Raw genomic sequence first — 25035 nt, forward strand, 5'->3', positions numbered from 1 at the left:
TAAAATCACACCATCAGATTCAGCGTATCAGAGAAACCTACTATATAGGTTTCAAGCTCCTATCTGCAAAAATGTGGAATTTCGTATTTTTGCCAGAAGAAAGATCACGGTTACGTTTTTTTTTTCCAGGGGTAATCGTATCGATCCAGTAGTCCTAGAAAACCGTGAGAGGGCTCGTTCGAACGGAAATTAAAAGTTCTAGTGCCCTTTTTAAGTGACCAAATAAATTGGAGGGCAACTTGTCCCCCTCCCACGCTCATTTTTTCCCGAAATCACCCAATCAAAATTTTGAGATATTCATTATGTTCAGCATAGTCGAAAATCTAATTAATGTCTTTGAGGATGACTTAATCCCCCACAGTTCCCTGGGGAAGGGCTGCAAGTTATAAACTTTACCCATTGTTTACATATAGTATTGGTTATTGGGAAGTATACAGGTGTTTTCAGGAGGAGGAATTTTTCCTAGTGGGGGGTCGGGGTTGGAGTACGGGTTACGGGTGAGGATTTTTCCATAGAGATTATTTCCTTGGGGGAAGGAACATTTCCATGAAGATTTCCCAGCATTATTAAAAAAACGATCAGACATTAAATAAAAAAACAAGTTTTTTTCAACTGATAATAAGGAGCAAAATTAAAACACGAACAGAGATTATAACGTCTACGATAGGGTTCGCCCCCTATTCAATACCTCACTCTTTGCGCTATAGTTTTTTAGTACTTTAAAAAGAGCTGTCTATTCTAATTAAGAATAGAATAGGTTTTTGATTCGAACAAAATTCGAACTTTAGCGTAAAGAGCGAGGTATTGACTAGGGAGCGAACTCCCTAGTATACGTAATAAAAACATACAAATACAGAATTTTGTTACACAATCTAATTTGTAAGTTACGTCAGAACAAAATTTTGAGAAAGCCATTTATCCAAAAAAAGGAAAATTAATTTTGTTTTAATTCCGCATGCACGGTGAGTCAAAATCAAAGCTGCATTAATTCAAAAGCGTTCAGAAATTGAATAAAAAAATATTTGTTTTTAACTGAAAGTAAGGAGTGACATTAAAACTTGAAACGAATAGAAATAAATCCGTATATGAAAGGCCTGTCCCCTCCTCAACGCCTCGCTCTTTATGCTAAAGTTTGACTTTGTCCCAACTCTAATTTTTTAAACAATAAAAACTTTAGCGTAAAGAGCGAGGCGTTGAGGAGGGGACAGCCCATTTCGTATACGGAATAATTTCTGTTCGTTTGAAGTTTTAATGTCGCTCCTTAACTACAGTTAAAAAAACTTGTTCTTTTTAGTTAATTTTGGTAAGGAATGTAGCACTTGCCAAAATATCTAAGGAGTATAGCACTGAAGCCGGCATTCTGGCCTTTCAAAGTTAACTCCAACAGAGCAGAAGAAACATATCTGCTCTGCTTTCTTCTGCTCTGTTTGAGTTAATTTCAAAAATTAGTTTGTAGCTATCAAAAGGCTATTGGTTCCATTTCAACAGATGGCAAGTTTTGTAAAGTAAATTTTCATTATTTTTATACACACCCAATTTTATGTAACACGTTTTGCTTAGTTGACGTAATCTACTTTATCTCTTCGGTATGTGGACCATAGTATTAGTTAGATGTACCCAAAGATATTAAATATATTAAGGATTTATCTGAATTTGTGTTTCGAGTTTAAAGACCTTGTTTTAGTATATATGGGTAAAGGGATTACTCTCCAGTTATAAACGAGGGAAAGGATGTAATATATATAAATAATGTTAATAACGAGAAAACATCCTAAAATAGACCCCATGCAGGTCTCTAGGGACAGAGTCATTGTTTGTGACTTTTAGTGTCTGTTATGTATTTATGTCATTTTGTTTAATAGATTTCTTTCTCTCTATAAAATAGTATTATGGCATATGTTAATCTGTCAATTGTATTGCATTAATTTATATCGTTATTAGATTACTGTCATGGTTTCTATCATGTCAATTTCTATAATGCTGTTTGTAACATAAACATATGATTGTCATTATTGGTACTATGACAATAATGTTTTTGAGTTTGAAGGTCGCTTATCAACCATTTTTTATTAATAATTTATGAATGATAGTAGAGCGATACAAGATAAAATTTGATACTCCCAGGGCGCTATGGCCCGAATAACCCAGAAAGAGGGAAGAAAGACCAAATCAAACTAAAAAAGAAAATGAGCCACCTGATGCCATTTATCCCCATTGCTCAACTCAAAGCAGACGATACACGACCAAACAGACCAAACAAAACCAAACTCGAAAACAAAAATATAACATGATCCAATAACAATACACAAATCAAACCATTTACAACCAATACACAAATAAAAATGGAACTAATTCCACATCATATCTCTACGCATATAAAAAAGAAAGAATAATACCAAGCTAAATGAAAGAATAATACTATAATAAATACAATTATCGATCACTGATTAATGGGATGATATGGACTCAGGCTACCGTGGGTCCTTGTAAAATGAAAAAAAAAAAAAAAAAAAAAAAAAAAAAAAATTACAGCATTTTTAAATAGAAATTCAAAAATCATAGGTATGCTCACTTGAAAACAGTGGGGCATATACACTGTCAAAATAACAAAGAAGAGCGAAATTACCAAAGACACAGCCGCAAATGTGCTTTTTCATTTCTATATTATTATGTCATGTACGTACTCAGGGGGGTGCTCAGAACCCGGACCCCCCCCAGACAAATCCCAAATTTCAGGGCACTTTTATTCAGCTTATCAAATAAAAATGTTCCGTTTATTACAGCCTTTCTCCCTCTAAACATATTCTGCGTTATGTACTTTGATAACTGAACTCTGCGAGCTTAACTTATGCAGATGATGTTTTTCTTAGGTATGGTGGATACAATGAGTATGCAACGAAAAAGAGAAATAGCCGAGACACAAATTATGTTTTTGCAGTTAAACAAGTTTGAAAGAATAGAAACTAAGTCTTTGATCAAAGATTAGGATACACTGTAAAGGCAGCAATCAAATAATATTATGAGCTGGGGCACCAACTTCAAAAATATATGGGGGGGGGGAGGGGGCCAAAACTGTTTTCAAAATCTTGAGAGAAGGGGGGGAGGGACATCATTACTGTTTTTCGATGGTTTTCAATAAAATACTAAAAATGCGTATTTTCAATTAAAATACTCCAAAAACTGTTTTTCGAAATTTAAAGATGGGGGGGGGGGGATCTAGGCGGCAATCACTCCTATCCCAATTGACTTCCCTGGTTCTGAGAAGTGGCCGGTTTGAAAGTTGAATAATATTTATAGATATTTCCAAGAAGAATTTGCAATTGAAATTGGAAAATATATTTCAACTCTATTTTCCATAGGGGGAGGGGAGGGGGGCAGAGGATCCTACGGACCAATATTGGGGGGGGGGAGCCTCATTCATAGGCAAAGATGTGCAATATCCAATGCATAGATTTGTGCTGCCTAATCTTATTTTTGCGATTTATGATCTGTCCTATTGCTCTTTCAGTCGCCTATAGATTACCTCTTCATCTGCTTCTGCATATGGGTCGACAAATGTTTGTGCTCCCTCAATAACAATATCTTCAATGGGTCTGTCCTTATTATCCGTTTCTATCCTTTCTATAGCTGACAGTGTTTCCATGCCGCCAACAACGCGACCAAAAACTGTATGTTTGCCATCCAAATGTTTACAGGACCGAAACGTAATGAAACTAAAGCAAGCACAACAAAATTGATAATAATATAAAATTAACACAAATAATAACAGAAATAGAACGTAATTACCATGAAAAAAACACCCTAAAGAGGACTGAGTTTCAATGTGAATAAACTGCATTTTGCGATATTTCAAGGCACCCTACATCCCAACATACCTCAAACTTGATATTTTTCAGTGTATTCATGAACAGCGCTGCCACGTTGGGGTGAAATTCCACCAAGTGAGGAATAAAAAATTGTTTTGGGCAAAGAAAAATAATAATTTATAGCCGAACAGGTTAAAAAATTTCTATAAAATTAACTGTTCAACCCAATTTGGATAATGATTTTCGCAGTTTTGCCTAAGTATGGGCTAGCAAGCGGCCCTAGTTTGGTCTGTCAGTCAAGTTGACAAAAATGAACGTTGGCCGAAGTGGCATTGGGTGCATTCTCGAATAATTTAAAAAGTCTCTGCATCAAAAACACCCCAATGCATAAAGGAACTGGGAAGGATGATTGAGCAGAGACTGCATCAGGATGTACCAATTAGGGGAGGGGGCAGGGGAGGGGGCAGGGAAGGGTAATTGCCCCCTAGATTTTTTGCCCCTCCCTTGATTTGATTTTTTTTTGTATCTTCATTAAAAAAAATGGGAAAAAAATCCTTGCCCCTCCCCCTAAATTTTTGTGAATTGGCAACCCCATCCCCTTGCTAGCAACGATCTGATAATTGTTTAGCATAGGTGCAAACTACATGATTTCCAGAGAGGGGGAGGGGGGCTAACAGAGAATGTTTGCAGGGAGGCCATTTGATACTTCAGAAAATAAATAAAATATTTTGATTCACTGCAATAGCTTTAAATTAACACGAGCATGCTAATATTAAAAAGAAAATGATAATATACAAAAAAGAAAAGAGCTAGAAAAAAAGCAACAATAGAAATCTAAAGTAGCAAGCGCTTTGTCAAAGCGGCCACAAAGAGATGGGCCAGGGTTCACAGAGAGAAATTGCCTATGAGAATTTAGCCATCTCCCAAGTCTCACTGCCAAAAAAATCCAATCTAATAAACAACAATAATAATATTGTATATATATATATATGTATACTTCGCGAGATCCCAGCCTTAGAGTTAAAATCCTGGATAAATTTTAACAAGTGGCAGCCCTGGACAAGAGTTTCAGAAACAAAGAAATTTCGAGAAATCAAATCACTGATTAAAATGACGAATATAATACCGTACAAAGGAATTAGGAACCTTTGTGTTGCAAAGTGAAACGACAAAATTGTTTTTTTTTAGATAGCCTACCTGAATTTTTGCAGACTTTATATTTTCATCTTAAAACTTTTAAAAGAGCAGAATTCTTAGACGGTTCTTATGTTACCTACTCCATCACCCACCCTGAAATATATGTTGTGTTATCAAAGAGAAAAAGGAAGGATTTATTTTCAATAAATACGTGTTAAGAACTGTGCTTTATTTTCATTGGTATTTGGCTGTGACATATTTTCCTAAGCAAATTACATTATTACTGATTTCTGGAGAAACAGATAACCTAGCCTCTTTAATGCCAGACTGGTTTCAAAATCTCATGTGAGAAACTATAGACAAACATTAAGGACAAATGATTGGTTCTCTTGTGTAAAATTATACGCCAATAAAAAAAAACAAAAAACGATAAGATTTTGAATCAAAATATTTAAAAAAAAATAATTCTCTATGACATTGCTATAGGGTAGTTAGTATAAAGATTGGTAAAGAGCTGCGTATTTGCAAATTTTTCCTGCAAGGGAGCCCTTTTGAATTATCTGTAATATATTTGATTTGAACCGCATTACCATGAATCAGAATTTCAAACATATATTATCATAAAATAAATTTGTTAATTTAAATGCACTTCAATATCTAATCAGAATAATGTCTGTTTTTTTTTATTTTTTTATAAGTATCCTCAGGGAATTTGATTTTATACTTGATAAATGAATTTTCACATATGGGGTGGCATCCAGTCTAATAAATGAATTGCGTCCAATTCTTATATTATGACTTATATGTTGCTTTTCATCTATATAGAAAAAGAAAATTTATACATCTATTTGGGAACATTTTCTTGACAATAATAATAATAATAATAAAAAAAGAAAACCGCAATTACATTTTGTAGCTGAATCGTATGGCCTCATTTTACACAATCGAAAATTTTGAGGCAAAGTGCGAATATTGCAATCACAAGGACCGAAATAGCATATTTTCGGCCCAAACCGAGGAATTTGCAATCATGAGGTATCCTTACTTGCTTTCTCTGAACTTAGAGTCGAAGCTAGAGGCCGGCCTCATATTCACAAATTTTGGGGCTAAAATGAAGAATTTGAAATGGCGAGGTTCGTATTCCTATCTTTTTCCTCACGCAGACACAACTATACAAAATCGTCCTTTTCGACTAGAGCCGCAGGCACATTTTTTCCACCACGATTTCTACCTCTTATGAAGTAAATACGTCTCTGCAATTAGGACCAGATAGTGAAGGACAGTTGGAGAAATCGAACCCTATTTTTCTTTCAAGATGACTATTTTTAGAGGTGATATGATTAGGGGTGATGACTATTTTTAGGGGTTCCTTAGCACCTACTCTATGCACGCAAGTTATAATTTTCCACAGAACTTCTCTGAAAATGAAATCAGACCTGGAAAAGTAAACTTCTAGCAGTTTCTGTGGTGGTGGGGGGTTGAATCAAATTCAATTACTCATCAAGTCACCGTTTATAATATTTCCTATCTTAATATAATATATTAACACATAATATAATTTCAGGAAGAACTTGCAGAATTTCATGGTGTAATTTTCATCAGGATTTACACCCCTTTTGGTGGTATCTCCTCCCATTTCTTTTTGTTTTGACATTTTCAGTTTTCAATAGATTGCAAAACAGGAATCCAAACAGGATTGCAGACAGGATTTTTTTTTTCCATTTATACATTTAGAACAAAAGAAGAAAAAAGGAGACATTTCGACGGTAATATAAATCTGAATGTATGTTTTAAGTTCATTAAAAAAGGTGGAGAGACTTCCACGCATACCAATAATCAACGAAAATGGGATGGGGGTCTATCCGTAATCCTAAAAGCATCTATGGCTTAAGCATTTTTATGTTTAACTTCCCCAAAAGAAAAAAAATTCTACCCCCCCCCCCTTCAGTTTTAATTTTTCTCCAAGGCATGTGTTGTGTTAAATCGAAAAAGCATACATACAATTGGGATTTGTTCGTATTTGGACCAGAATTTGCCATTGACAGCACACCTCGTCCAGAATGTGATAAATTCGGCTTAAACTCATCATTGAAGGGTTTATTCCAGAGTGATTCACCTCCTTCCCCTGTACCAGTGGGATCTCCTCCTTGTATCTAATAGATAAGTAACAATAAAAAGCGGTACTTTGAAAAAGAAACGTTTAATGCAAGATGACAGCTGCAACACGTAGGAAAACGACAATAAAAAGCACTATCTTGAAAAAAAACCAAGACTCTTTGTTCGGCCAAACTATTGAGAACTAATTGGGCGGTCTTGCCATAACTTCTATAGCTTTGATAAGAGGTCCGAATAAACGACAGAAGATTAAAAGCCGACACATATTTTCCAGAAATCTTAGAAAAACCATTTAAATTCTCGCATTTTGTTCCAGAGATTAAAAACCACATTAAAGATTAGCTAAAAAGACGTCTCATTGAATAACTTGATAGCTTTGAAAGTTTCCTATTGTGCGAACTGCCTTGATTAAAATTTTCTCATTACACAAGATGCACATTATTTATGTTGTACAAATATTGATTACACAGCGTTTTTCTTTAAAATTAGAAAGAGATTATGAGTTTCCTTTGTTTTAAACTAGCCTCTCGTTAGCTTTTCGAACTTTTGACACATTAGCTCCCCTATCAATTTTTACCAAAGTTACTTCGAAAGTTCCCTGTGATGCTGGGAAAATTTGCTAATGGGCCCTTTGTCTTTGAGAGGTTGACGCTCAGACTCACAAAATGACATTTTGGTATAGAGGTTTTGCGAGTTCTGGGTGCTAGAATAGATTCGAAAATAAATATTAAGGAGACTAAGTCACTAAAGCTAGGAAAAGGTGAAGATGAAAAGGTGACGTTGGGCAACGGAAGGTGGACAGCTTCACTTACTTTGTTAGTATTATTAGTAAAGACGGTGGGAGCAGTGAAGAATTCAAGGCTCCGGGTGTTTTTTTTACAGCAAAAAAAAAGTTTGGAAGAGTAGAAAGATAAGTCTACAAACCAACATTAGAATACTGGAAGTTAAAGTGATGACAGTGGTCAAAAATCGCTCTGAAGCATGGGCGCGCCGAAAAACAGAGATTTGTTAGATGTTTTCAAGAGAAATTGCCTACGGATTGTTCTGGGTACCCAGCTTACTGACCGTATTTCAAACAGTAGGCTGTACGAAAAGTGTGGTTCAATCCCGCTTTCTAGGGCTATAATGAGAGAAAGGTTTGGATGGCTATGGCGGTTGTAGGCAAATACCCCCCCCCCCCTAAAAAAATTACAAATACCCCCCCCCCCCCTGTGGAAAATAAGGCTTTCCAAATTTGAGAATTTTATTTTAGTTTTATTTTTTTAATTTTCGTAGGGGGATGGAATTTGGGTACTTGTGTATTATGCGCCACTCACTCAAGTTTACGCTGCGTAAAATTCGAGAACACACCGTTTTTTTTGTTAGTTTCTTCGTTACTTTAGAAATAAATTTGCGCTATAGATTTGCACATTAGGGTGGGGGGTGGGGGGGGGTAAGCATAGCGCCTCTGCATGCAAAATGGGTTTGGTACAATTATCATACGGAAGCCTTTTCAACACAAATGGATTTGTGTTTTTTTTTTTTACGTTTTTAAGACACTTCTGGTGTGTAAATTCCTCTTCTACCCGTCCCTTAGCACTTTTCAACGAAACAAAAAAAAAATCAAAGAAAAGTTTCAAATTTAGAAACCTTATTTTCCGGGAGGGTGTTGCCGGGTTTGACCCCCCCCTCCCCCAATTTTTTTATCTCTGACTCGTAAATACATAACAAAAACGCATATAAACAGACATTTGATGCGTTTTTTAAAGTTTTTTTTAGGCTCTTCCGACCCCCTTCCTCCTGACCAAAAAAGTAGAGATGCTCGTCTGGATTTGAGGACTCCCCTGTACCAAACAGGTTTTTCTGGTAGTCCTATTCTACAGGTCATTACACCTTTGCCAAGAGACGGGTTTTCTATTGTGACATCGATTTTTTGGAGGTCATACTCATGGATACATGTTTATTTTATTTTTTTTTTTAAACTGGTATTTTTTCAATGAAGTCCATAGCACTTTGCAGAAACCCGTGAATTTAGGACTGAAAGTCCAATTACTAATCAAGTTAGTGTGACCGCCATTTTTGATCTGGTTAAGTGGGTATAATCTGGTTTGGTTTGTTATTACGAGAGGATTACTCAATTTACATCTTATTGTTAACTGGGCAATGACTAAAGGAACATTTGAAGGTGGAGAAAAAAAGGGGTAATTACCGATTGGATAATTTTAACAAGAAATGACCTAAAAAGGTTTTGGAGGAGATGGAATGAATGTGTACTGTATAATACACAAGTGATAATTTGCACAGTGTTGTCAATTTTAAATAGTTTAAAAATAAAAAAAATTAACATGAAATGGCTGAAAAGTGTTTTGAGGGAGTTGAGTTACACGAGGGTTCAGTTACATAGGGATTCAGTTGCACGGGGATTAGTTAAATGGGGTCGAGTAGCACGGAGGTTCAGTTGTACGGGGTTTCGGTTATACAGGGGTTCAGTTGCACGGGGGGTATCCCTTTTTCGAAAATCAGGCTCCCTGTTTTCAAAATCCCCTTTTCTTCTGAGGCTTGGAGCATTTGGTGGCTAGATATTAAACGTGATGAAATTTATATAATTGCAATCTGCATAAAAACCCAATTCTTGTCAATTGTTATCAAAATTCCATTTTTGAGTTTTGGTTACAATTGAGCTAAGTCGCTCCTTCATTACAATTTAACACTATGAACTATTTGATAAAACTTAACGTCCTATTTTTAATTAATCCTGTAGCAAGCCGGAGGTTTTGAAGCACGATTCACGCTATTAAAGCTTAGTATTTCTGAGTCCAGTTGAAATGAGCACCATTTTAGAAAATTCTTTTTTTGGGGGAAGCTTTTGGTTCCTTTACGTGTACGTAAAGGACTGAAATACCCTTACAGGAACTAGAACTTTTTATCTTCCGTGAAAATATTCACAAGTATGGTATTACTTTTTCTATCTTCCACTGAAAAATTTAGAATTGAACGTTAAATTTCTTTATGTCTTTGTGAAATAAAGAACTTAAGTGGAAGATTTTTATTTTCTCTGGATAAATTAGAATTGAATTGTGTTCTTTGGTAAAATTCAGTAGGGAACTTGAACTTTCCTTGACTTTGTTGAGAAAATTTTAAATTGAACTTTAAATTTTTTCATCTCTTTGAGAAAAGTCGGAACTGAATTTAAGAAAATTTATAATTAAAGTGAAACTTTCTATCTTCATAGAAAATAATCACAATAATAGTATAACTTTTCCTATCTTCTATGGAAAAATTAGAACTGAACTTTAAATTTTTTATGTGTTGGTGAACATAAAACTGACGTGGAAGCTTCACCTACGAAATACTAAGAAACCTTAGCTCAGAAAAGTCTGAAATATCCAACTACTCATCCCAAACTAGAATTTCCAGTCAAATGAGCCCTCTTAGGATATTTTGATACCACTAGGTCGATAGACCAAAAATATTTAAATTCTTGATTATATAATCCAGTCACTTTTACAGAAACTGTACATTTTTGTTACCAAACTCTGGTCTAGATTTCATTTTTACAGAAACTGTAAATTTTTCTTACTAAATTTTGGTCTAGATTTGCCCTTGATTAGGGAAGCTGTAAGAAAACTTGCTAGATCGAAGTTCTTTGGTAAAATTCAGTAGGGAACTTGAACTTTTCTTCACTTCATTGAGAAAATTTAAAATTGAACTAGAACTTTTTATCTTCCGTGAAAATATTCACAAGTATGGTATTACTTTTTCTATCTTCCACTGAAAAATTTAGAATTGAACTTTAAATTTCTTTATGTCCTTGTGAAATAAAGAACTTAAGTGGAAGATTTTTATTTTCTCTGGATAAATTAGAATTGAATTGTGTTCTTTGGTAAAATTCAGTAGGGAACTTGAACTTTCCTTGACTTCGTTGAGAAAATTTTAAATTGAACTTTTAAATTTTTTCATCTCTTTGAGAAAAGTCGGAACTGAATTTAAGAAAATTTAGAATTAAAGTGAAACTTTCTATCTTCATAGAAAATAATCACAATAATAGTATAACTTTTCCTATCTTCTATGGAAAAATTAGAACTGAACTTTAAATTTTTTATGTGTTGGTGAACTTAAAACTGACGTGGAAGCTTCACCTACGAAGTACTAAGAAACCTTAGCTCAGAAAAGTCTGAAATATCCAACTACTCATCCCAAACTAGAATTTCCAGTCAAATGAGCCCTCTTAGGATATTTTGGTACCACTAGGTCAATAGACCAAAAATATTTTGAATACACACACGCAAAAACTCACACATACACACACACAGAAACTTACACACACACACAAAAACTTACACACACACACACACACACACACACACACACAAAAACATACACACACACAAAAAAACATACACAAACACAAAAACATCTTTGCTAGAAAACTACTCTACGTGAACCTAGATCAACCCAAGAAAAAAGTTTTTGTCACTCTAATAAGTTTACCGCTAGACATAGCTTTACAGAAAAATTTAAGTTTGAACAATTATTCGTTATCATTTCACCTCATGTTTGATTTAGTCTAGTAGCTCTTTACTTTTAGTTGAAGAATGTCCTCTTGTGGGTTGTGGAAAAAAAGTTTTTTGTCACTCTAATAAGTCTATCGCGTAAGGAACAACACCGCCGAATCTGAAGGTCTGATTTACATTCAGATTTATTGACTTTGGGGGGGGCGCGTGTGTCCCCCTTTTTAGAAAACCTGGCGCCCGGTTTTAAAAGTCCCTTTTTATTATGAGGCGTGGAGGATTTGGTGGCTAGTTATTAAACGTAATTAAATTTATATATTTGTAATCTGCATAAAAACGAACTTGAACTTTCCTTGACTTCGTTGAGAAAATTTTAAATTGAACTCTAAATTTTTTCATCTCTTTGAGAAAAGTCGGAACTGAATTTAAGAAAATTTAGAATTAAAGTGAAACTTTCTATCTTCATAGAAAATAATCACAATAATAGTATAACTTTTCCTATCTTCTATAGAAAAATTAGAACTGAACTTTAAATTTTTTATGTGTTGGTGAACTTAAAACTGACGTGGAAGCTTCACCTACGATTACATGGCCCGAGAATTTAGACGAGGTTACAAGGCCCGCCATGTAACCTCGTCTAAATTAACCTTAAAAAAATGAAATAAAGTTATGTCGACTTTGCATATTTTATTGAACTGTACGCGCGCGTACATAGGCTAACCTAACCTATGATCACACATACACATACACAGCCAAGCGTGGTGAACTTTGTCTAGCATATCACAACTGTGCAACGCGTGGTGGAAATGTGCCAAATGTGGTCGGAACTGTACAGATCGCGTGGTGCTCCAAGATACCCACTAAGTAGTGCATGCTAAGCGAGGGCAAACTTTGTTTTGTGTGTGTGTGTGTGTAAAACCTATAATTTTTACCCTTTTCTTCATTAAGGATCAATTACTTCAAGAAATTAATTCCACATTTTTGCAGATAGGAGCTTGAAACTTTCGAAGTAGGGATATTGGTTTTTAGAGTTTCGGTTACTATTGAGTCGTGTCGCTCTTTACTTACAGTTCGTTAGCACAAACACAAAATGTTATCACTCTTAACATTTAAATCTTGGCAAATCCAAAACACTAGTGCAGTGATTTTGCAAGTGCGTTTAGGTGTTAAATTTCAATTAATAGGCACGTAACGTCGATAAAACCTCTAGTAATCAAAATCTTAATGTCATTTGAATTATTAAAGGTGTAAAAGTAAAACCATCTGTATTTTTTCCGTAAAGCGCAAAGTTTGTTCGTGTCTTGGGAAGGCTTATGGAGTTAAGTGTCCAACTTATGTTAATTTCTGCTCGTTTTGAGATTGACTCGGTTAATTATTATAGTTTTTGTTCGCTTCAGGTTTAATTTATACGAGTTGCAATTTACTTTCACCTTGTTTCCCAAAAAACTGTTTAAATTTTGTTTTTTTTTTTTTTTTTTTTTTTTGCTTTACTGTTCGACTTGATAGGAATTCTGAAACTGGACTTGAATTATTTCAACAGATACACGTTAGCACTCTATAGAGAAATTTGAGTCACATAAGCTTGGGCTATTAAGCGTTTGAATCTGATAAGAAGAAGTTCTAATTACTTTTAATCCCCAAGATATAGAGTCCTCTCCCGTAGGATTCTCGTAATAATGCTCAAATATACTAAGCTTTAATACCGTGAATCGTGCTTCAAAAACTTCGGCTTGCCACAGGAGTAATTAAAAATAGGACGTTAGCCCACAAAGTCTTATGAAATAGTTCATAGTGTTAAATTGTAATGAAGGAGCGACTTAGCTCAATTGTAACCAAAACTCAAAAATGGAATTTTGATAACAATTAACAAGAATTGGGTTTTTATGCAGATTGCAATTATATAAATTTCATTACGTTTAATATCTAGCCACCAAATGCTCCAAGCCTCAGAAGAAAAAGGGATTTTGAAAACAGGGAGCCTGATTTTCGAAAAAGGGAGAAACATCCCCCAAAAAGTCAATAAATCTGAATGTAAATCAGACCTTCAGATTCAGCGGTGTTGTTCCTTACGCGATAGACTTATTAGAGTGATTTCTGCTCGTTTTGAGTTTGACTCGGTTAATTATTGTAATTTCTGTTCATTTTGGGCTTCATTTATTTATCGAGGCTGATTTGTGGCAGTTTCACGATTGGTAGATTATTTGATGTTATTTTTGCTAATTTTTTGTTTAATGGAGTTCTTTACTTTTCTTTGAAAAACTTATTTTGTGGAAAAAGTGTTTTTTTTTCTAATTAAGGACGAAAATCCTTTTGTGGGAACAACTTGTGTTTTTGCGAGGAACGTCACCTTTGTAATGAAAACCAGAAAGCGCTTCAAAAAAAATTCTTCCCTGGATTTGCAATAAATTCGCTGCTTACGCTGAATAACCAAATAAGCAAATATATCGAAGAAAAGAAGACGCCTGTAAGGGTATTTCAGTCTTTTACGTACACGTAAAGGAACCCAAAGCTTCCCCCAAAAAGAGAATTTTCTAAAATGGTGCACATTTCAACTGGACTCAGAAATAGTAAGCTTTAATAGCGTGAATCGTGCTTCAAAAACTCCGGTTTGCTACAGGATTAATTAAAAATAGGACGTTAGCCCAATAAGTTTTATCAAATAGTTCATAGTGTTAAATTTTAATGAAGGAGCGACTTAGCTCAATTGTAACCAAAACTCAAAAATGGAATTTTGATAACAGTTGACAAGAATTGGGTTTTTATGCAGATTGAAATTATATAAATTTCATTACGTTTAATATCTAGCCACCAAATGCTCCAAGCCTCAGAAGAAAAAGGGATTTTGAAAACAGGGAGCCTGATTTTCGAAAAAGGAGAAAACACCCCCCCCCAAAAAAAAAAGTCAATAAATCTGAATGTAAATCAGACCTTCAGATTCGGCGGTGTTGTTCCTTACGCGATAGACTTATTAGAGTGACAAAAAACTTTTTTTTTTCCACAACCCACAAGAGGACATTTTTCAACTAAAAGTAAAGAGCTACTAGACTAAATCAAACACGAGGTGAAATAATAACGAATAATTGTTCAAACTTAAATTTTCTATAAAGCTATGTCTAGCGATAAACTTATTAGAGTGACAAAAACTTTTTTCTTGGGTTGATCTAGGTTCACGTAGAGTAGTTTTCTAGCAAAGATGTTTTTGTGTTTGTGTAAGTTTTTGTGTGTGTGTGTGTGTAAGTTTTTATGTGTGTGTGTAAGTTTCTGTGTGTGTGTATGTGTGAGTTTTTGCGTGTGTGTATTCAAAATATTTTTGGTCTATCGACCTAGTGGTAGCAAAATATCCTAAGAGGGCTCATTTGACTGGAAATTCTAGTTTGGGATGAGTAGTTGGATATTTCAGACTTTTCTGAGCTAAGGTTTCTTAGTATTTCGTAGGTGAAGCTTCCACGTCAGTTTTAAGTTCACCAACACATAAAAAATTTAAAGTTCAGCTCTAATTTTTCCATAGAAGATAGGAAAAGTTATACTATTATTGTGATTATTTTCTATGAAGATAGAAAGTTTCACTTTAATTCTAAATTTTCTTAAATTCAGTTCCGACTTTTCTCAAAGAGATAAAAAAATTTAAAGTTCAATTTAAAATTTTCTCAACGAAGTCAAGGAAAGTTCAAGTTCCCTACTGAATTTTACCGAAGAACACAATTCAATTCTAATTTATCCAGAGAAAATAAAAATCTTCCACTTAAGTTCTTTATTTCACAAAGACATAAAGAAATTTAAAGTTCAATTCTAAATTTGTCAGTGGAAGATAGAAATAGTAATACCATACTTGTGAATATTTTCACGGAAGATAAAAAGTTCTAGTTCAATTTTAAATTTTCTCAATGAAGTGAAGAAAAGTTCAAGTTCCCTACTGAATTTTACCAAAGAACTTCGAACTAGCAAGTTTTCTTACAGCTTCCCTAATCAAGGGCATATCTAGACCAGAATTTGTTAAGAAAAATGTACAATTTCTTTAAAAATGAAATCTAGACCAGAGTTTGGTAACAAAAATGTACAGTTTCTGTAAAAGTGACTGGATTACATAATTAAGAATTTAAATATTTTTGGTCTATCGACCTAGTGGTATCAATATATCCTATGAGGGCTCATTTGACTGGAAATTCTAGTTTGGGATGAGTAGTTGGATATTTCAGACTTTTCTGAGGTAAGGTTTCTTAGTATTTCGTAGGTGAAGCTTCCACGTCAGTTCTAAGTTCACCAACACATAAAAAATTTAAAGTTCAGTTCTAATTTTTCCATAGAAGATAGGAAAAGTTATACTATTATTGTGATTATTTTCTATGAAGATAGAAAGTTTCACTTTAATTCTAAATTTTCTTAAATTCAGTTCCGACTTTTCTCAAAGAGATGAAAAACTTTAGAGTTCAATTTAAAATTTTCTCAACGAAGTCAAGGAATGTTCAAGTTCGTTTTTATGCAGATTGCAATTATATAAATTTCATTACGTTTAATATCTAGCCACCAAATGCTCCAAGCCTCAGAAGAAAAAGGGACTTTGAAAACAGGGAGCCTGGTTTTCAAAAAAGGGAGAAACACTCCCCCCCAAAAGTCAATAAATCTGAATGTAAATCAGACCTTCAGATTCGGCGGTGTTGTTCCTTACGCGATAGACTTATTAGAGTGACAAAAAACTTTTCTTTTTCCACAACCCACAAGAGGACATTTTTCAACTAAAAGTAAAGAGCTACTTGACTAAATAAAACATGAGGTGAAATAATAACGAATAATTGTTCAAACATAAATTTTCTGTAAAGCTATGTCTAGCGATAAACTTATTAGAGTGACAAAAACTTTTTTTTTGGGTTGATCTAGGTTCACGTAGAGTAGTTTTCTAGCAAAGATGTTTTTGTTTTTGTGTAAGTTTTTGTGTGCGTGTGTAAGTTTTTTGTGTGTGTGTGTGTGTGTGTGTGTGAGTGTGTAAGTTTTTATGTGTGTGTAAGTTTTTATGTGTGTGTGTGTGTGTGAGTTTTTGCGTGTGTGTATTGAAAATATTTTTGGTCTATCGACCTAGTGGTACCAAAATATCATAAGAGGGCTCATTTGACTGGAAATTCTAGTTTGGGATGAGTAGTTGGATATTTCAGACTTTTCTGGGCTAAGGTTTCTTAGTATTTCGTAGGTGAAGCTTCCACGTCAGTTTTAAGTTCACCAACACATAAAAAATTTAAAGTTCAGTTCTAATTTTTCCATAGAAGATAGGAAAAGTTATACTATTATTGTGATTATTTTCTGTGAAGATAGAAAGTTTCACTTTAATTCTAAATTTTCTTAAATTCAGTTCCGACTTTTCTTAAAGAGATGAAAAAATTTAAAGTTCAATTTAAAATTTTCTCAATGAAGTCAAGGAAAGTTCAAGTTCCCTACTGAATTTTACCAAAGAACACAATTCAATTCTAATTTATCCAGAGAAAATAAAAATCTTCCACTTAAGTTCTTTGTTTCACAAAGACATAAATAAATTTAAAGTTCAATTCTAAATTTTTCAGTGGAAGATAGAAAAAGTAATACCATACTTGTGAATATTGTCAGGGAATATAAAAAGCTCTAGTTCAATTTTAAATTTTCTCGATGAAGTGAAGAAAAGTTCAAGTTCCCTACTGAATTTCACCAAAGAACTTCAAACTAGCAAGTTTTCTTATAGCTTCCCTAATCAAAGGTAAATCTAGACCAGAATTTGGTAAGAAAAATGTACAGTTTCTGTAAAAATGAAATCTAGACCAGAATTTGGTAACAAAAATGTACAGTTTCTGTAAAAGTGACTGAATTATATAATCAAGAATTTAAATATTTTTGGTCTATCGACCTAGTTGTACCAAAATATCCTAAGACGGCTCATTTGACTGGAAATTCTAGTTTGGGATGAGTAGTTGGATATTTCAGACTTTTCTGAGCTAAGGTTTCTTAGTATTTCGTAGGTGAAACTTCCACGTCAGTTTTAAGTTCACCAACACATAAAAAAATTAAAGTTCAGTTCTAATTTTTCCATAGAAGATAGGAAAAGTTATACTATTATTGTGATTATTTTCTGTGAAGATAGAAAGTTTCACTTTAATTCTAAATTTTCTTAAATTAAGTTCCGACTTTTCTCAAAGAGATGAAAAAATTTAAAGTTCAATTTAAAATTTTCTCAACGAAGTCAAGGAAAGTTCAAGTTCCCTACTGAATTTTACCAAAGAACACAATTCAATTCTAATTTATCCAGAGAAAATAAAAATCTTCCACTTAAGTTCTTTATTTCACAAAGACATAAATAAATTTAAAGTTCAATTCTAAATTTTTCGGTGGAAGATAGAAAAAGTAATACAATACTTGTGAATATTTTCACGGAAGATAAAAAGTTCTAGTTCCTGTAAGGGTATTTCAGTCCTTTACGTACACGTAAAGGAACCAAAAGCTTCCCCCAAAAAGAGAATTTTCTAAAATAGTGCACATTTCAACTGGACTCAGAAATACTAAGCTTTAATAGCGTGAATCGTGCTTCAAAAACTCCGGCTTGCTACAGGGTTAATTAAAAATAGGACGTTAGCCCAATAAGTTTTATCAAATAATTCATAGTGTTAAATTTTAATGAAGGATCGAGTTAGCTCAATTGTAACCAAAGCTCAAAAATGGAATTTTGATAACAATTAACAGGAATTAGGTTTTTATGCAGATTGCAATTATATAAATTTCATTACGTTTAATATCTAGCCACCAAATGCTCCAAGCCTTAGAAGAAAAAGGGATTTTGAAAACAGGGAGCCTGATTTTCGAAAAAGGGATACGCCCCGTGCAACTGAACCCCCCATGTAACTGAACCCCTATATAAGCGAAACCCCGTACAACTGAACCTCCGTGCTACTCGACCCCATGTAACTAATCCCCGTGTAACTGAATCCGTATGTACCTGAACCCTCGTGCAAGTCAACCCTCGTGCAACTCAACTCCCTCAAAACTCTTTTCAGCCATTTCTTGTTAATTTTTTTTATTTCTAAACTATTTAAAATTGACAACACTGTGCAAATTATCACTTGTGTATTATACAGTACACATTCATTCCATCTCCTCCAAAACACTTTTCGGTCATTTCTTGTTAAAATTATCCAAACTCTAATTACTCCTTTTTTTTTCTCCACCTTCAAATGTTCCTTTAGTCATTGCTCAGTTACCACTAAGATGTAAATTGAGTAATCCTCTCGCAATAACAAACAAAACCAGATTATACCCACTTAACCAGATCAAAAATGGCGGTCACACTAACTTGATTAGTAATTGGACTTTCAGTCCTACATTCACGGGTTTCTGCAAAGTGCTATGGACTTCATTTAAAAAATACGTTTAAAAAAAAAAAAAAAAATAAACATGTATCCATGAGTATGACCTCCAAAAAATCGATGTCACAATAGAAAACCCGTCTCTTGGCAAAGGTGTAATGACCTGTAGAATAGGACTACCAGAAAAACCTGTTTGGTACAGGGGAGTCCTCAAATCCAGACGAGCATCTCTACTCAAAAATCCTGGATGTTTCCTTCTTGCCAGCGAATAGAAAATAGTTCGCAACAATTGAAAAGGGAGGCCTTAGTTACGCAAACACTTTAAGTCAGATGAAGATCGCACATTCAAAGTAAATCTGTACACAATTCGGCTATTATAATTAAAACTGCGACATATGCCATTTTGGTCAAAAATGAGCTATATATGGGTAGTGGGTAACTCATCACGAGGATTCAAATGATGCAGTCAAAATTGTCCTGTCTTGTACCGTTAAGAAAATAAAAAGGTTTGACAAAAGAGGATTATCTCATGGAGCTATAATTGCATTTGTCTTCTTTGTTTGTCAAGGAAAAAGGAGACATACACCAAAAACGGATTAATTTTGAATTCGCTCAGAATACTTTCGACAGAAGAGGATTATCTTATCTATAGAAAAAAGGACGCATCCTCCATAAAATGGAATGATTTGGAATTCGCTCGGAATATTTGAATTTAATTTATACCACTTTAAAGAGCATAACAAGTTGATTTGGAAAATGTTCCCTTTATCTCTATTAGTGTCATCCTTCAGAGCGACCACAACCGACAAACTTTTTACTGTTTTTTTTGGCTCTCCTGAAAAGGCCCTCACTTTTAATTATCACAGCCAAATGGGGTATTTTCCGCGGGGGGGGGGTATTTTCCGGGGGTTATCTTCCGGGGGGGGGGGTAAACGCTGGCCACCATCTAGGGCACGTTCTGCGAATGAAGGATGACAGATTGCCAAAGATTGTCCTTTTCGGCCTACTGTCTAGGGATAAACGGAAATCAGGTCGTCCGCGGTTGGGGCAGAAGGATGTCATAAAGAAAGGTTTAAAGGAAATGGGAACTTCCTGGGAAGGTGTAAAGAGAGAGGCTTTGAATAGATTGGGATGTAGGATCAGCGTGCGTAGCTGTGTCGGCCTCAGCCGGCTTGGTGCTGCGGTGAGTTGTTAGTAGTAGTAGTAGTACAGTGGAAGCGTAATCTGCTTTTAGCAATAGAATGCGACTGGAATTTGTTTTTTTCCTCTTCTTAAAAGTTGATATACCAAGAATACCAAAATAGGGACATTTTCTGCCCCCTTGGCCCATAGAGTTCTATTTATACCCGAAAACTACGATTTCTAAAATGTCTCTCAAGGTCGTCTCAAAAATATCAAGTCTAGATCAACTTAATTAGCTAATAAAATCATGAACCAGTACATCATGAGCCATTTTATTCGAAACTGTTTTTCAAAAATATGTTGCATAAACTGCGAAGCAATATTTTTTGCCCGTTTTAAGTTTCAACTTCACTCTTTACTTTCATCAGAGAACCTGTTATTTTTTTTATATTAATTTTGGTATGTTTTTAAAGTTTTTAAATATAGACAAAAAAACCATATAAGGTTTTCATCTGCACTGTCCTAATCATTTTGGTGCAATATGGTTTTAGATTTTTTTTTACTGAGCTATCACTCATCTTTCTTATTTTTTAATTTGCAAATTAAAACAAAATATGCAAAAAAGTGTGATAAAATTAAAGGGAACGACGTCAAATAAACTGGACATACAATATGTGCTGAAACGAGCAGAGCAGGTGTAGATAAGGTAGAGGCAAGATACTTCACTTGATTCCTTACATGGAATCAAAAATTACATGGATTTATGAATAGAGAGGTAATATACTGGATAGCGTAGAATATGTGTAAAATCACATTTTGCAACCGGTAACTGGTTGTTTTCTTGCAGTAAAGGTCACGGCAATAGTTATTTAGGTGAACTATTGGTTCCACAAGATGCCATAGCAATTAAACACAGCCATGTGTTGTTGTGTTCTTGAATGCAGCAATAAATATAGGATACAAAGATCATATGGCACCGGTAAATATAAGATAATTCTATTATGATTAATTTGTATAACGAAAAATATTAGTATTTACAGGTTATCTCTTCTTATCTATCTCTTCTCTTCTTCCTCTACGTTGTCATAACAAACGCTGCAATTTCCAAGAAGTTGTCATCCACGAGTGCACACAGGAATGCATATAGGGAAGGACATACGGTACACCCTCATAATTCGCCACTTCTGTAAATTTTTAGATCCCCTCCCCTCCAAAAAAAGTGAATCCCCTCCCTAAAAGAATTTCTGCTTTTAAGACTGACGAGATCCAATAAGCACTTTTATTTTGTTTTGTATTAAAACACACTCTATTTCTGCACCCAAATGATTATTTCCTTATAGAGAAAAACAAGTTTTCAATAGAGTAAACTAAGGGCTCTAAATAAATCCATCAGAGAAGATGGACGAGCCTTCGATAAATTCTTCAGGGGATGGACTTCCAGAAAATAGATTAAAGCTTTTTTTTCTTCTTCATGCTGCAAATTTGGCCTAAGCGGACTTAGGCCCCTCAGGCTTTTTAATTTTGTCTTTATTGTTTTTTTTTAATTTGCTTAATGTTTAATTTAATTTTTAATGTTTCAATTTGCCACCATAAACTGCGTAGTTGCAGGTGGGGGTCTTTTTCGTCAACGATTGAATTCCCGGTTATTCCTAATTTGCTAAAGATGCATAACTTAACATACACAAATCTTATATATATACTTATCTTTTATATATAAAATTAAATAAAAAAAACAAGTTTTTTTAACTGAAAGTAAGGAGCGACATTGAAAATTAAAACGAACAGAAATTATTCCGTATATGAAAGGGGCTGTCCCCTCCTCAACACCTTGCTCTTTACGCTATAGTTAGACTCTTTCTCACAACTTTTTTTTAAAACAGTAGAAAACTTTAGCGTAAAGAGCGAAGCGTCGAGGAGGGGACATTCCCTTCCATATACGGAATAATTTCTGTTCGGTTTAAGTTTTAATGTCGCTCCTTACTTTCAGTTAAAAAAAAAACTTGTTTTTTTATTTAATTTTTGAACGTTTTTGAATTAATGCAGGTTTTTATTTTGGCTCACCGTACATGAATAATTAAAACAAAATTTGCATATTCATTTTACTTTTATTTGGTTAAATGGCTTCCTCGAAAGTTATTTAATTTTTTTAATTTTATTTACGAACGTTTTTATTGGTAATAAATATACGTAACTTACGAATTAACTTACGTAACGAACTTCTATACTCATATATTTTTAATACGTATTAGGGGGTTCATATTTAATACGTATTAGGGGGTTCGCCCCCTGGAGTCAATACCTCGCCCTTTAAGCAAAACTTCAAATTTTGTTCAAATTCTTTAAAAATAACCCCTTAATGACAAAGGCCGTTAATTAGAATAAATAGCTCTTATGAAAGTACTAAAAAATCTTTGGCTTAAAGAGCGAGGTATTGACTAGGGGGTGGACCCAATCATATACGCAGTAATTTCTGTTCGTTTTAAGCTTTGATGTTGCTACTTACTTTCAGTTGAAGAACTATTTTTTTATTTAATTTTTGACTGTTTTTTTAAATAATGCTGGGAAATCCGGTGCCCCCTTCATAGCAATGTCCCTTCCACCATGAAAAGATCCACCCACATAACTCCTGACCCCCCTCCCACAACCAGAAAAAATCTCCCCTGAACACGTCTGTATATTTCCCAATAACCAATAGGCCTACTATATGTAAACATTGGGTAAAGTTCATAACTTTAGTCCTTTCCCCAGGGACTTTGGGGGATAAAGTCAGCCTAAAAAACATAGTTATGATATTTTCGACCAAGCTGAACAAAATAGATATTTAAAATTTTGATCGGGTGACTTTGGGAAAAAATGAGCATAGGAGGGGGCCTAGTTGCCCTCCATTCTTTTTGGTCACTTAAAAAGGGCACTAGAACTTTTAATTTCCGTTTGAATGAGCCCTCCCACGATATTCAAGGACCACTGGGTCGATACGATCAGCCCTGAAAAAAAAAAAAAAAAAAAAAAAAAAAAAAAAAAAAAAAACGTATCCGTGATCTTTCTTCTGGCAAAAATTACAAATTCCACATTTTTTCAGATAGGAGCTTGAAACCTCTACAGTAGGGTTCTCTGATACGCTGATTCTGATGGTGTGATTTTCATTAAGGTTCTATAACTTTTTGGGGGTGTTTTCCCCTTTTTTCGAAAATCAGGCAAATTTTCTCAGGCGCGTAGCTTTTGATGGGTATAGTACAGGAAAATGAGCTCCAAAAAGAGGTCGACCCGAAACAAATTGCAACAGAAATGATTTTTACACCATCTTGTAGAGAAAAAAAAAATGAACAACATATCAATTTTCGCATATTCTGAGTCGACGCAAAATAACCATTTTTTGGCTTTTAATGCTATTTTTTTCCGTTATTCGAATAAAAATCGCAATTTTCGTGGACATCGGTTTTTCTTGAACTGAAGTATGATTCTAACCCAAAATAACATGGCGAGACCGAAAACGAAGTCGGATTTAGCGTAAGAAGCACCATACAAAAAGTAACGGTATTTTTTCGCCTAAAAAATACACTTTTCGTTGTAGCCCGATTTTCTTGAATGAAAGTGTGGTTCTGACGTAGAATCACGAGCTGAGACCGAAAATAGAATCAAATAGGTTGTTCACTGAACCAAAAAAAAATCGTAATCATTAATGAATGATCTATATTTTTTTTAGGAAAATAATTAGGGAAAGTGAATTACAAACCGAACTGGTTTTCAGTGGTCAGTATCGTAAATCACACTTAAAACACTCTTAGTATACTATTTAGGGTCAACCCATAGAGTCTAATCTTCACAGTCTATTAAATAGAATCAATCTTATAAAAAATACAAAATAGAGAATCAGATTCCGACTAGTTTCACAACTTCTTCATTTGGAATGGATTAACGACTAGGGTTCTAGGTTCTCTTCATCATTTTTGCTGTCGATTTGTACACCCAGACCTAATTGCAGAGGTGCAATTACAGCTTGTGGTCTAGCTGCTATTTTTGGGGAGTTGGAACACATTGCTTGTATGATCGCATGACCAATACTAGCAATCTTGAGGTCTACGGTCTTCCCATATACCGAAAATAGAATCAAATAGGTTGTTCACTGAACCAGAAAAAAATCGTAATCATTAATGAATGATCTACATTTTTTTTAAAAATAATTAGGGAAAGTGAATTACAAACCAAACTGATTTTCAGTGGTCAGTATCGTAAATCACACTTAAAACACTCTTCGTATACTATTTAGGGTCAACCCATAGTGTCTAATCTTCACAGTCTATTAAATATAATCAATCTTATAAAAAATACAAAATAGAGAATCAGATTCCGACTAGTTTCACAACTTCTTCATTTGGAATGGATTAACGACTAGGGTTCTAGGTTCTCTTCATCATTTTTGCTGTCGATTTGTACACCCAGACCTATTTGCAGAGGTGCAATTACAGCTTGTGGTCTAGCTGCTATTTTTGGGGAGTTGGAACACATTGCTTGTATGATCGCATGACCAATACTAGCAATCTTGAGGTCTACGGTCTTCCCAACAAATATTTCCCGAAGAAAAAGTATGAAGCTGTCAGGTACAAAGTTCACAGCTTCTGAAGTGGTTGACAGTTTTTCTAAAACGTCGTAGTCGTCTTTGTTTGTCTGTAGGCCTTTTATGTCGTTTTTCAACAGTTTCGCTGCAGCGCAAAGCAACTGTGCTTTTTCCTTCTCGGGATCTGCAGATCTTGCTTCCACATGATACTGATTTAAGATTGATGACGCAGTATCCGTGAAAGTCACTACATTCGACTTTCCGTCGACAGTCGAGATGAGAATTCTAGTACCGAAGTGCTCGAGAATCTTTTTCTTTATATAAACAATGCCGTAAGGTTCAACATCCACTGCAAGAGCGTCACGCATCTTTTGAACTACATCACTGACTGTTGTCTGTTCTTCGTCATTCCTTTCAAGAAACTGCATCGCTTTTATGAAAGCATCCGTTTTCACCTCGTCCTCTGGTCTGCCTGACCTTCTTCTCTTTTTCTC

At 34.5% G+C, this 25035-nt stretch overlaps 1 protein-coding gene across 1 annotated transcript in view; it reads right to left on the minus strand.

Annotated features, from left to right (window-relative positions):
* LOC148954296 (RING-type E3 ubiquitin-protein ligase PPIL2) overlaps positions 1–25035 on the minus strand; it is an 87044-nt gene that overhangs the window by 7337 nt on the left and 54672 nt on the right. The window contains exons 7-8 of the mRNA XM_089087010.1: positions 6945–7096; positions 3524–3713 (exon numbers count right to left, since the gene is read on the minus strand). Coding sequence (XP_088943136.1) covers positions 3524–3713; positions 6945–7096 — 342 coding nt within the window. The remainder of the gene's footprint in view (positions 1–3523; positions 3714–6944; positions 7097–25035) is intronic.

This window comes from Artemia sp. Qi Xiang Cuo, chromosome 3 (assembly GCF_049724085.1).
Source record: "Artemia sp. Qi Xiang Cuo chromosome 3, ASM4972408v1, whole genome shotgun sequence".
NCBI classification, from domain to species: domain Eukaryota; kingdom Metazoa; phylum Arthropoda; class Branchiopoda; order Anostraca; family Artemiidae; genus Artemia; species Artemia sp. Qi Xiang Cuo.